The 14,792-nt window shown below is 33.9% G+C and overlaps 1 protein-coding gene across 1 annotated transcript in view; it reads right to left on the reverse strand.

The window, feature by feature from the left end:
* Positions 1-763: 763 nt before the first annotated feature.
* The window catches only part of MMRN1 (multimerin 1), a 60,715-nt gene continuing 46,686 nt past the window's right edge, over positions 764-14,792 (reverse strand). The window contains exons 7-8 of the mRNA XM_017896402.1: positions 3,621-3,773; positions 764-2,385 (exon numbers count right to left, since the gene is read on the reverse strand). Coding sequence (XP_017751891.1) covers positions 1,964-2,385; positions 3,621-3,773 — 575 coding nt within the window. The 3' untranslated portion in view covers positions 764-1,963. The remainder of the gene's footprint in view (positions 2,386-3,620; positions 3,774-14,792) is intronic.

The raw sequence follows: 14,792 nt of genomic DNA on the forward strand, positions 1-14,792 counted from the left end.
TCTCAGGTAGTTCTTTATAGCAATGCGAGAATGGACTAATGCATCCAGTTGTCAGTTTTAACTCTTGGGTCACACTCTTCTTTGGCAGCCTGAATCTAGTACTGAGTGAGGCTATGGTATGAAGGCCTGATTATTTTGACTCAATGCAGGACATTCTGATGGACAATACTTACTTTAGAGTTCCTCCTTGCAGAAGTGACGAAGTTTGTTAGACTGCAGTTTAAAATCTTCTGCATAGTTATTATGAAATTCCCAGGTGTTGTACTGTGTTGTATATGTATGTGAAAGTTTGCTTAACCATTTATCTGTCGCAGGACATGTGGGTGATTCCCAGTTTTCAAGCTATTACAAATAAACTATGAACATTTACATACAAGTCTTTGTATGGATGTATGCTTTCAAGTTTTGGCAAATTTGAAAAATTTTCAAGTATCTGCTACAAATAGAAGATACTTTCATCTTCAAGATTGGAAATATTTCAAAATTGTTAATTTTATGAGGATGTGTGGGGTATAAGGAGCAGTTTTTCATATTGATAGGACTTAGATTGTTAGTACCAATCGAAATGGAAAATTATAGTCATCCTTTGTCCCAGAAATTCTCCATCATTGGCTATACTACTAGGAAAATTACTTACCTTCTATGTGCTTCTGATTCTCATGGGCAGAAGGAGAGTAATAACATGTAGTACAAATTTCATAGGTTAATATGTAATTCACTATGTTATAGTGATCATTAAACAAATCAATTCATAAAAAAAGACTTACCATACCAAAACTTTTATTATTTTTTTTACTATTACTTATGAAAGTCTGTTCTTCAGAAACACTTTGTCAGATATCCAAGGAATGTATTTTTAAGCATGTTCACTACAGTAACATTGTAATAATAAAAAATGGGAGACTACACAAATAGTGGATAAAGGATTAGTTAAAGAAATTTTAGCACATCTGTGGGAGGCAATATAGAGAAAGGATGGATGTGGGCTCTGGAGAAGACATGGCCTGATTCCAAATCCTACCTCAGCCCTATGAGCTCATGGGCCTTGGTCTCTGTATCTTAGGTTCTTTATAAAAATCATGGTAATAATGCCCACTTTACAAGGATTATTGTGAGGAATGAGACATCACATGTAAATTGTTTAGAAGAGAAACAGGGCATAGTGAGCATCCCATAAATTGTATTATTACACAGATAATGACTTACCCTTTAGAAGAAGAAGGGCAGATCTGCAGGTACTGCCATAGAAGAATACTTATTAGAAAAATACTGTTTCCCCCTTATAGATGTTGTGTGGGGGTAAATGATCCACTCATATATTCTTAGACTTGAGTGTACATGTCCAACTACCTGTCAATTACTATGTTATAATTAGATAATTATAGGAAGAGAACAATAGTTTAGCATATTTCAAATTTTCAATTCAACTTGCTTAATTTTGATTCCGAATGAAAATCTTAGTATGGAAAATTAATCAACTCAATGTAAAGAGTAAAATAAAAGTTTACAAAACCATTTTCATTTTTTGAGTAATTTATTTAAATTTGTGAATCTAGAAAATGTATGTTATATATTTATATAGAGGAAATAGCAAAAGTTAAGTGTTTTATTGGAAAGAAAACTGTGACTGATAATATGATGTAATTACCGTTTTATAATATTACTTTACATTGCAATGATTTAAAATGAAGAAATAAAAATAGGAATAACTATGCTAACAAATTCACTTTGTTTTCTGTGCCACTAAATTTCTTTAGGATCAAGAACTCCTTCATATTCAGACATTAAAAAGAATTCAAATAATTTTATAAAATAAACAGACATACAAGTTTACTCATATTAAAAAAAGAAGTTGGTTTTCTTTTCCTGTAGAAAAAACAAAACAGAGCAGATGTGCAAGCAAAGATAAATGAAAACACTGGCTGTTTTTCAATAAAGGTGATAGTCTGGTTTTCATACAAACTTATGTACGATATAGTAAGTAACCACTAAATGTAGTAACAGGGGGAAACTTGGCTGGAATTGTTCCTTTTGCAAGTCGTAACCAGACTTCCTGCCCATAATTTAATTCTAATAAGGCATCTCCAGTTAAAACCCTATCACAGTGTATTTCACTGTTAATATTTTCAGACTCAAATGCAAGCTTGTCTACTCCATCAACCACTAAAAATCCAGAGATATGAGCACTGAATGACTCAATGGTATACTTGAAAACATATACTCCAAGATATGGAATTCTAAATTTTCCAGTTCTTGGGGTATATGAAGCTCCATAATTGACATCCAAGTTATTAAACAGGATAGGACCAGGTGTAGTCATTCCATATGTATGAGATGCAAAAAATGCCACCATAGGTGCATATCTGTAAGATCCTTTGGAAAAATCTGTTAGAGGAAAAAATGGCAAGAGTTAATTTTCATGTTTTTATCTTATTTTGTCTTTCCTTATATCTTCACTTTTATCTCAGTTACAAAAAGTCTTAGCAGAAGAGAAAGGCCATCCATAAAACTTAGCAAAGATGCATGTGTCTCGATGCCTGCCTCTTGGGCAAATTACTCTAAATTGCTTAGCCTCTTGGTGCCTCAGTTTCTCCATTTAGACCAGGATAGAATAAAAATAACATTTGATACCTTCCTCGCACAAATGCCTCAAACATAATTTGCATGTTGCTTTGATCTCCCGAGAGATAAAGGAATTCAAAGCACTCTATGATTATTATGGTTATGTCAGAATGTTTTAAAGCCCCTTGCAGGAATTGAAGCTGACATGATGTAGAAACAATTTTTCCGGCACCTTGTCAAGCAGTTTCTAAAGGCTAAAACGAAAACCATATAAAGTCATATTCACTGTAGCAAAGTAGACAAAGGCAATTTTCTGTGTAATTAATGCCAATTGTACTTACAAAGGCTGAGATCTAAAAACAGACTAAAAAAATTTACATTTCACTATGCAGGATATTATTAAGAAAAGCTGATTTGAAATAGGTTTTTTTTTTTTTGCAGTCATTGAATAACACGTTTTATGCTGCACATAAATTTCTGTATAAAAATCAGAAATGGTGCACTCTTGAAGTAAATCCAAAGCACAATACTTATGAATTTAAATAAATAAAATCGCCATCTTGTTTTACTTAATACATTTGAGCATGTTCTACTAGTTCTCACACAGTCAAAATGGTACCAATAGTTTAACCCTCACAGAAAACGTGTTACTAAGCATGTATTAAAGCCTCATTTAAATGACCATGCCAGACATAAATCAAACGTGTATTTCTTTAACTACTTGTTTGAGGAGAAAGTGTTTCTATCAGTCAGATATATACATCCATTTTTTTTAGGATGCACAAGAGAAAAAAAGTTTGTGAGAGGGTGGAATTTTCCATAAACTGCCTCTATATAGCAATATTTCAACAAGTTCATGTGAATAAGAATTTGCCTAACAAAAAGACATTTCCTCTTGTAAATCAGGTACATTATTCAGTAAGTTTCAGAAAAGTAAAAGGAATTGTCAAGTGGATCCAGATTAAGCAGGCTTAAATATTCATTCATAAATATTTTCAAAAAGTGTTTCTATTTATGACAATGAGCACATCCAAAGATGCATATCGTTTTTTTTTTACCTGGAGCTAAAGCATTTTCTTCCACAAGCTTGATAGTGCAGTTGTCACCAGTGAAAGGATGCCTGCAGGCACAGGTAAAGCTAGTTCTTCCATTTATACATGTGCCCCCATTTTGGCACGGATGCCTACTACAGCTTGAATACTCCTCTGTTGCTGAAAAAGAATCAAGGTAAAACAGAATAAAGTGACCTATTTTCCTGTTGATCTCAAATCGTAGTTTGCATCAGAATAGGAAAATGACTGAATTTTAAGTAAGAAAAATGGGCTCCACAGCCCAGGATGCCTGTCGATCTGGTCACAGGACGTCATGCAAATCCCTTAGCTCTGATATCTCCTTCAGCAAAGTGGGCAAAATTCTGGGATCCATTACATTTATTGGTGTGAAATGGTAACATTCTTGTCAACTGCAGAACAGAACAGAATTATCTCAATACAGATCATGTATATTTGAAACTGGTATGTGATAAAGGTAATGCTTTAAATCACTGGAGAAGAAAAATATCTATTCAATACATGGCGCTAAGCTGGTATTTAATATATAAAAAACATAAATTCCACATATACAAAAATACTAAATATAAAAAACCAATATGATTGCATTACAACAAAAAAGGAGAATATCTTTCTAGAGCTTTAAATTTTTTTAAAATTCTTTCAAAGCAAAACAAAGCAAAGCAAAGGAAAACAAAACCCTGAAACCATAAAAGAAAAACATTATCACGTTTGACCTAAGAATTAAAACTAGTTTGCATTGAAAATCACCATTCTCAAAGTTTAATAATAAGTAACAAATTAAAAGAAAATATTTTTAGAAGACATGGCAATCTAATGACTAATATTTGTAACATATGAAAAGCTCTGAAAAGAAAAAAAAAAATTTCCCCTTAAAAAATGGAAAATGAGGCTGGGTACGGTGGCTCACACCTGTAACCCCACCACTTCAGGAGGCCTAGGCATGAGGATGGCTTGAGCCCAGGTGTTTGAGACCAGCCTGAGCAGCATAGTGATACCCCATCTCTAATTTTTTTAAATAAAAAATAAATAAAAATAAGAAAATGGTCTTCATTTAAAGATCAGAAAAAAGTAAGTTAAAAAATGGAGAATGTATCATTGAACAAAATCCACAAAATCTCACTAAAAGTTTTTTTTTTTTTGAGACAGAGTCTTGCTCTGTCGCCCAGGCTGGAGTGCAGTGGCTGGATCTCAGCTCACTGCAAGCTCCCCCTCCCGGGTTCACGCCATTCTCCTGTAATTGCTCTGGTGTCTTTCTCACTTCCAACAAGAGTATGAGGTTTCATGAGGTCAGGGATCATGTTCTCTATTACTTATACTTCATATCAATGCTTATTAGCACAATGTCTGACATATAGAAAATACTAGTTTTAAGAATGAATAGACAAATTAATAAAAGATGGAATAGAATACCACAGTCTTATCAAATTTCAACCTTCATTCCAGTTTCACAAAGGTCACAGAGTTTGACAGTATGCTATCATTGTCATGTTATCCTAGACACATGAATCTATTTGTTTATTTATTTTATTTTTGAACTAGAGTCTCGCTCTGTCGTCCAGCTTGGAGTGCAGTAGCGTGATCTTGGCTCACTGCAACCTCCGGCTCCTGGGCTCAAGCTATTCTCCTGCCTCAGCCTCCCAAGTAGCTGGGATTACAGGTGTGCGCCACCACAACAGGCTATTTTGTATATTTTTAACAGAGACGGGGTTTCACCATGTGGGCCAGGCTGATCTCAAACTTCCAACCTCAGGTGATCCACCTGTCTCGGCCTCCCAAAATGTGAGATTGCAGTGTGAGCCACTGTGCCTGGGAGTGAATCCATTTAAGCAAACTTTCCACAACTTCTCTCCTTACTTTGAGCTTCAATAACCTCTTAAACTCCTTCCTGTCCATTTTTTTTAAATGGAGATCAGTGCAATTAAGTCAACAGTTCTTCCAACTCAACATTCTACCACTGTGCAAGTAGCATAACTGATATTTCATTTATAAGTTTCAATTTGTTCTGGTCTTTGCTTTCTGGACCCTAATATGTGTTCTAGTTATAATTTTCTATTAATCCTAGTTTCATATATCCTAAATGTTCATATTAAATTTGAACTAATTGGAGAGCACCTTACATTTTCAGAGCACCTTACATTTTCAAAGCACCCTGTCTTTGCTAACATTTGTCATTTTTTAATTAAATTACTTGATTAATGTATGAGCTTCATCAGAAGAGGAATTGTGTTAAGTTTACCACTCTATTTACTCAACTTTTCTCAGTGCTCATTCAGAACTCACTCAACAGGAATTTGATAAATAAATGAAGGGATACATTGTGTTGATGATTCCTACTGTATTCTTACTTTTATTTCTATTACATATAATGTTATCTATCATATACTTTTATTTTAATTTTACTTTATATTTCATTGTTTACTTCTACTTTAGCATCAAAATCTTAATTTCTTCATGTAAACAGTAACATTGTGAGGGCAGATAACTGATCTTTGCTAGAGCACAATGGAGTTTCCAACAGATTAGTGAGGGAACCTATCGTTTCGCCTCTCCTCCAGTTTTACAATACACGGATGAAAGCATTCTACAAATCTGCTCTAGGTCATATGCCCACACAGCATTTGCACTTCTCTGTATGTTTCATCCTGATTCCAACGCTCTATAAAATGTTTTCATTTCCACATTAATGGACACATTCTAAACTTTCAGTGTTTTTATGCTTCCCAATTTGTCAAAACTGTTTATATCAAATAAGGTTTATCTTCCTACTGCTCTAGAAATATTTCATATGCCCATTGCCAGCAACTTTCAGGAGTACTAATACTTATCTGTTTTTATTAACTTTTCAAATTCATTGTTCTAATTACTAACATTGTGTTCTTTGGTGCATAGATGGATGGAAATACTATTTCAAACCATGTTTACTGCTTCTCCTTCAAACCATCAGTTTTATTTTTGCTATTCTTTTTATATCACACCCATTGTTTCTTATACTGTTTTCTGGGATCTTTTTTCCTCAACCCTTCATATATTACTTTAAAGCACAATTAGTTGTATCAGCTATCTTCAGCAAATATCTTAGACCTGTCCCAAAGGATTTACTTCATCCCTTACTGTTAAACTATTATTTTGTTATCTTAAGCCATGACCTAGGAAATTAAATGTTTTTGTTTGATGTCATAAACTGATTTATCCTTTTTCTTTAGTGTCATAACCATCAATCAAGAGAAGAATTAAAACATTGTCTGGCAAATACATTAAAATATGTTCAGTGTTCCTAAAATGCGAAACAAAACCACAATGCAATGAGATATAACTATGCACCTACTAAAATAACAAAAGATATTGACAATGTCAAGTGCTGGCAAAAATTTGGAGCAATTCTCATACATTATTCATGGAAATGCCAAGTGGTTAGTCATTCCTTATAAAGTTAAAACTATGTGTCTTATAACCAAACTATGGTAATTCTGTATAATTAAAAAAGAGAAACAAAAACTGACATTCATACAAAAACCCGTATGTGAATGTTTATAGCAGCTTTATCCACAGTAACCCCAGACTGGAAACAACCAAAAAAAGATCCTTCAACTGGTAAGTAGATAAAGAAATTGTATATTTATATGATTTACTACTTACAAATAAAAAGGAATACATGCAAGAACATGGATGAATCTCAGATATGTCACATGAAGTGAAAGAAGCCAGACTCCAAAGCCTACACATATTGTATGAGTTTGTTTCTTAGATATTTGGGAAAAAATAAAATTGTCTGGGAAAAAAACAGATCACCGGTTGCCAGTGCTTGGGAGTGGGAACAGGGTTTGACCACAAAGGCGCATGAGGAAATTAGGGGTGGTGATGGAACTGATCTCCATCTTGATTATAGTGAAGGTTATATGACTATGTATTTGTCAAAACTCATAAGCTATCTATCAACATTAGTACATTTAACTAAATGTAAGTTATACCACAAACAAATAAACTCACATTGTTTCAGGTCCCTTAATTTCCTACCTAGGATTTCAAAATCACTAAGAATATTATAGATCATCATCCCGCCTTTTTTGTTGTCTATAAAACTTATTATTTTACCAAATGTAACTTCCCAAAAGTAATCTCCCTGCTCTTTGATTTCCATTCTATCCCCATTAACTTTTCTAATTGATGCTCTCATTTTCTCATATCTAGATGATTACAGCAGTCTTAACACCACTTTGCCTGCCTGTAAACAACCCTTGTCCATATAGCTGTGAAATATGCTTCCCTAATTACAATGGGATATAACTGCATACCTATTAAAATGATAAAATAAAAGATACCGATAGTGTCATCATTGTCTGTTAAAAGTTTCATATTTAAATATTTTTTAATTTTTTAGACAAACTTTTGGGGCAAAGTTAACGTGCCCATGTGTATTTATGTGCACACAGGTAAAACACGGCCCTTTCATAAGTTGCTCAAGGGAGCGTAAACTGATACTCTCTGAAGAGAAACTTGGCAATATTTATCAAATTCTTTTAAAATGTGCATGGACTTTGCACCAATAATTTTACCTCTTGGATGTTATCTTAAGGAAGTAAGATTAGAGATGTTCACAAAAATTTATTAGTGCAACACTATTTAAAACAGAGAAAAAAATTAAACTGTACAAAAGTCAAAAATCGAATACAAGTTAGATAAATACTTAGAATATGCTGTGGTATGTTGTTTCTTTTCTTTCACATTCAAAATAGCTTCATAATAACATGGTATTCATATGCACGTACCAAAATATCAAAAAAGTATAAAATAAAACAGAACATAACACTGCTCTATAGGTATATCTTTCACTATCAATTTTTTTTTTTTGAGATGGAGTCTCACTCTGCCACCCAAGCTGGAGTGCAGTGGCACGATCTTGGCTCACTGCAACCTCCACCTCTTGGGTTCAAGCTATTCTCCTGCCTCAGCCTCCCTAGTAGCTGGGATTACGGGCACGTGCCACTACACCCAGCTAGTTTTTGTATTTTTATTAGAGATGGGGTTTCGCCAGGTTGGCCAGGCTGGTCTTGAACTCTTGGCCTCAAGTGATCCGCCCACCTTAGCCTCCCAAAGTGTTGTGATTACAGTGGTGAGCCACCGCTCCCAGCCTCACTAGCAAATTCTTCTAGAACAAAAAATTACAAAGCTTTCTGAGCCAGAGCCTTGCTTTCTAACTTGATCCCACTTAGGACTTAATATTTGTTGAATCAAGTTGAACAATTATGAATCATTATAGCTTTCAAATCATATTCATAATTCTAAAAATAATTCATTTGGGTCCTAAAACAAAACTGCTTTAAAAGTTTTAGCACAACATTTTAAGCTAATATGACCATGAATAATAGAAATTATATCTTTATTGTAGCGTCCGTCTAAGAAGGTGTTTTACAAAGATCCTCTTGAGGTAAATCTGCAATTTCACATTTTCAAACAAACTTCCTAGTTCAAATAAATGACTAAATACACGTACACATGATTGTGTACAAGCAATTTCTTAGTTGACAATAAAGTCACTGAGTTTAGGTTACATATAAAAGGTAGTGTTGATGTCTCATTATTATTCAGATGATGATTTGGGATATTAAGTATTTTTTATAACTTCCAATTTATTTTGGCAGGCCTGGAAAATGCAATCATATGCTAGTGTCCACATCAGATGAACTCATCCTCCTGTCTCTTTTGTTTCTTCTTGATATTCTTTCCCAACTTCTCTCTCTCCAGTTATGCTTTAGAGGTTGTCGTTCCTCTGACTCTGCTCTTATGTGAGTCCCCTGGCTCAGTTCACTCACACCCAGAGTTTCCAAACACTATTTTCATGCCAATACCCCTCAAATCTAAATTTCCACGCAAATGTCAAATCTTAACACTTGTTTAAGATTATAAAGTCTGGAAAATAATTCTGAAAGGAAGGTTGATTAACTGTAAAACAATTGTTTACATTTTGTAAAAGTAAAATATAAGTGTAGTTTAGAACTTTTATCATTCTGGCATAACATGCAATTTTTTTTTTTTTATTGATTGCTTTATTTCTGCAAACACTGTGTCATAATTTCACTGGTAATTTGATTTTAGGGTAAAGACACTTGAGTTTAGATTTATTAATATTGATATCAATGGAGTGTCATGTGATATTTTCCCCTAAAACAATGCTGTCAACATAATCAGAATTTAAAAGTTCAAATTAGGTTTTTATCCTAAAATAATTATTATTTCTTTGGAGAGCCCATTTTAATCTATGTATAGTAAAACTGGCAATTAAAAGTTAAAGTATGTTTTCAGACTTCATATGCAGTTAGTATATGACACAGCTATTATTTCTATGCTGTGATTTTTGTCAGGATGAAAATATCATGTTCACTTAGATCATTCCATAGCAAATTTACAATCTGTCATTTAATAATCCTGGCACCTTCCTTTTCATGTTTGATAATAAGTTACAAAATAATACTATTGTATATAATTTTAAATTCATAATATAGTTAATGACCAGTACAAAAATATGTTTATTGCATTTAATTTACAGACAAGAATCAAAATTCGTTTCAAATCCTTGGTGTCAAAGAAATCGTCTATTGTTGGGAAACAGCTCCTGTGATTCTTGCTTGGGAAAGAACCCAAGCATATGCAGTGACTGTGTAAATGGAACCTGGAATTCCGTCCCATTTCCTTTTTCATGTCAGAGCAAATGTTAGAAATTTTGGTTCAGAGAATGCGATCATTAAATGTCTGGGTTTCTGACTGTGTGCCTTAGATAGCCTGGCTACTTTACTGAGGACAAGGTGACAGAAAAGGTTGTCAATTTCGTCAGCATTCGCTCTTTAGCTGTCATCATCCTTCCTTATGAAGGGAATCATATGGAAATCTGGGGGAGTCCGTTCTTCTCACAGAGAGCCAACAAAAAGGAGTTCATTTACTATTCCCTTCAACACTGGTATGTTTTATTGACACAAACTGGGGAGGCCATCCCCAGCAGACAGGCCTCCTAACCAATTCTGACACAAAGAATATCTTTAAGATAATCTGCAGAAAAGAGTGAACAGAGCAGGCCAGAGACTGCTATCTTTAGAAAGGCCTACTTGGAAGGTTTTACTGTTTGGTTAGCATCTGGGAACTTGACTTCTCTCCATTCCCTAACTGGTAAGTGTCATTCACCATGCCCAGACTCTCTGTACAAACAATATGGCTTATGCTGAATATCTGCTTCCCTTCTGAGAGTCTGGAGTTTTGGTATGTCCTAGGCAGAGGATGCTAATGTGACCAGCCCCCAGTAGAACTCTTGGGTGCTGAGTATCTGATGGGCGTGTCTGGGCAGAATTAATGTACACATGTTACTAATTTTGTGTATGTGTATGTGGCTAGAAAAAAAGAGCACACAGAAATGCTGTCCTTCATGGGAGGGATAAACATAAAAAATGCTGTGCCTAAATTTCCCCAGACTCAGCTTGTACCTTTTTCCTTAGCTGATCCTATTATGAACTTTTTGCCATAATAAACCACAGCTGTGAACACTATAGATACACCAGATCCTATGAGCGCTTCTATTGAATTACAAAATTCATACTTGCTTTTGGGGGACTTCTAAAACACATCATAAATTCTAAATTGAAGCAGATAGCTTTCAAAATTTAACTGGCTTATATTCAGCCATTTTGTACAGAAGATAACCTATTAGTTATCTTGAGGTATATTTGAAAATATTTTATAATATGGAAAATCACATAAATAGTAGAAAATCGCTTGGAGAAAACCACTCTTTGACATTTATTTTCAGTGCTTATCAATGTACATGTTTTTACACTGTCTTTATATTTTGTATCCTATTCTTTTTGATTTATCATTGTATGATAACCATAAGCTAAGTTATAAGCATATGCAGAGTTTGAAACAAAGTGACTTACCAAAGTAATAATAAGTAACAATGAAATGCCATAAGTTTGTAAATTATGTTGATGCATGGAAATATTAAGTGAAAATGTTGAGAAAATAAAAACATATACATTGAATATAGCTAAGAAAATTGCATCATATAGCAATAACTTAATACACTATCTGCAGATTATATTCTTGATTCTCAAAATAAGCTTGTAAGGTTTGTATGTTATTCTTATTTTATAAATGAGGAAAGAAAGGTCTAGAAAAATAAATGACTTATTACAAATAAATACATTGCCAGGCAGGACTTGAACCCTGGTGTCCTGATTCCAAGTTCAGGGCTCATTAGTCATCACAATTGCCTCTATGCTGAGTCACAAAATTTAGAAATGTTTTCAATGTGATATAAGGCAGCTAAATATTCACTAGATCCTCATTTTTTCTCTTTTAAATAGCATATATTCACATCTATTATAATTTTTAAAATTACATTTTAAAACACTACCAAATGTTTTATACAAAGTAACCTTTCTTGGGAGTACAGGAATAATTATTAATAAGAGAGGCTTGTGAAGGAGGACTAAATTGGTAAACATTAGGGGAAAAGTTGAAATAAAAAGCCAATGGTTTGACAAGCAGGAGGTGCACATGCTCAACAGTGAGCTGCTGGCATTGTGTTAAGGCAGGATTCAGCTGCTCTTGGAAGGGCAAGCAGCCAAAAGCTCTCTGCAGGGATAAGTCTGCCAATTGCTGTACAAACAAATCTTCAAAGATGAAATAAAAACCTCTTGGTGTCTATTAGAATATTGTTTAGAAACAAATCAAATATTTAGCAATTGAACCAGAATAGCTTATCATCAGTGGCCTACTAGGAATCAGAATTAGCATGAATAAATGTAGGAATGGCTCAAAAGGAAGTGGCAGGGATGAGTTCTCTGAATTTTGTTCTTCTTCTTCATCAGGCGAAGGAAAACCTTGTGACTAGCTGGTGGTGACTTTCAATAAGTACCCACTGGCCATATCCCAGAAAAGCCAAACTGAAAAGTAGCACCTCTACTTCCTCATGTGCAGAAACAAATGATCAGTGTTTGGGTCTTCAAGAAAAGAAACTCCCTAAAAATATCAGCTCTGGCCATATGGAATATTCAGATATGGCCAGACTGAAAAACATATGACGCATGAAACAGAAACAGAAAGAAGAGAAAGTCATGTGAACACACGCTACAATCTCTCTGAGCATGTGGTTGAGGACTGAGCCCTGAGTCTAGCTGGCCAGAAGCCAAGCTCTATCACTTACTAGTTGAATGACCTTAGGCAGGATACTTGAGTTAATGTCTCTGAGGGTCAGTTTACTCATCTTCAGAATAAATAATAATACTTACCTCACAGGTATTGTTAAATGAAGTTATGAATATTGGGAATTTTCACAGTGCCTAACATACAGTAAATATTAATGAATACTAACCAATGTCATATTATTACAGTATTAATATTATCAGGCTTCAAAGCAAGTTATCAGTTATTATAATTAAGATTAAAACACTATGTTTCTATTGCTTTTTTTCTATATACTGTACTTATTTTGCAAATGATGGCAGCTATAATCTGAATAATATGACTCTGAGATTCATAAGATGGTGATAAATTATCTTCTGGCTTTAGTTATGTGGGAGAGCAATGTGGCTGTATAATACCTATATAATATCAAAGGTGAAATGAAACAGCCAAATTTAAGCAATGTGTCCCACCCCTGGTATAAAACAGGGTATCAAAAGTAGTAGTTTATTCTGCAATTGTTTGATTCTTACAAGAGAACTTAGCCTGAGTTCATTGGTTTCATCATCTTTCACAGACCTTACCTGCTGAGCTGCCCAGTGAATGACATCTGTTCTATGACCCATGGAAGTATGGCTGGCTTAATGGGCATGCAAACCTATGCACCCACTTAAAAGGGTCCCATACATTTTGTTGCTGGCCCGGTCTGGCATAAAATGAATATCTACCTTGCACATGGGAATTAGGCCTTTATTACCTTGACATCATTATTGGTATCTTCACTTAAAATAAAGAACTTTTATTTAATAGTTATTTTTGGTAGACAGGAACATAAAAAGTTCTATTCTCAGTAAATAAAGGAACAGGAAGCAATGTTATCAAAGCCTTATTGGAAAAGAAGAATCAAAACTGAGTTATTTCCTATTATTAGCTTATTAAGCTCAATATTGAGTCAATCACAAGTATCTAGATACAATTTTTATAAGGTCCTAACATGGATTCATTATATTATCAAAGTTTGAAAGTTCTTATGTTCTATAAATGTTTTTGCCTCAATTTATTTGAGGCTATTTCAATTTTATACTTACTATGAAAATAGCACATATATATGTTTAAAAAATGGCATAGCTTGCCTGGTGTATGGTCACACATGCTATATAGCTAATTGAAGATCATGATAAAGTGTCCACATGAAGACCAAGAATGGAAACAGTATGAAAAAACAACTCCTTATATTTCCCAAAATTGTTAATGTAAGAACATCTTAGATACTGTCTTTCTCTGGGAAACGTATAAGTCTAAATAGTTTGTTCTATGTTCCTACAGAAGTAAAATTAGTTCTATTAGTTCAGATTAATCTGGGGGAGTCATAAATAAATATACTAATTTAAATAGTGGAGAGAATTCAACTCTATTATTATTTTTAATATTATCAAAACACACATTAAATATGAAGAGTCATATTATGTTAGAATAATGGTCATCCTTTGTAATGAAAAAGCAATAAAGTACAAAATTCAAACAAATGGGCTATAATTTAACAGCAGACTCATATGAGAAAAACACAGCCATTTCTTTTTGTAAGAATGAATAGCCATTCTTATTGTGAAAAGATTATTCAATATTACTTATAGGACAACCATATTCATAAAACACTTCTTTTATACAGAGGTAGTATTATGCAATTTATATGCACCACACAATTCCTCTTTCTTCCAAAATACATGCTTCTTCCTTGGTGTTTAGAACATCTGTTAATGGTACCACTATTCTGTCATTTCCCAAATTCAAAACATCGGAAAAGTCTAGGTCTCTCTCTTTTCCAAGTGTTATGCATTAAGGCTGTGAACAGATCGTGGTTTTTTTTACAGTGATGCAGTCTTCAACATATCCCTACTAAGCACCTCAGCGAATCACCTATTGCAATCTCATCACCTAAAAGGAAGAAACTAAGGCCTAGAGAGGTGAACGTTTTACCTAGTGCTATTA

The sequence above is a fragment of the Rhinopithecus bieti genome, unplaced genomic scaffold (assembly GCF_001698545.2).
Source record: "Rhinopithecus bieti isolate Rb0 unplaced genomic scaffold, ASM169854v2 scaffold_28836, whole genome shotgun sequence".
Classification (NCBI taxonomy): domain Eukaryota; kingdom Metazoa; phylum Chordata; class Mammalia; order Primates; family Cercopithecidae; genus Rhinopithecus; species Rhinopithecus bieti.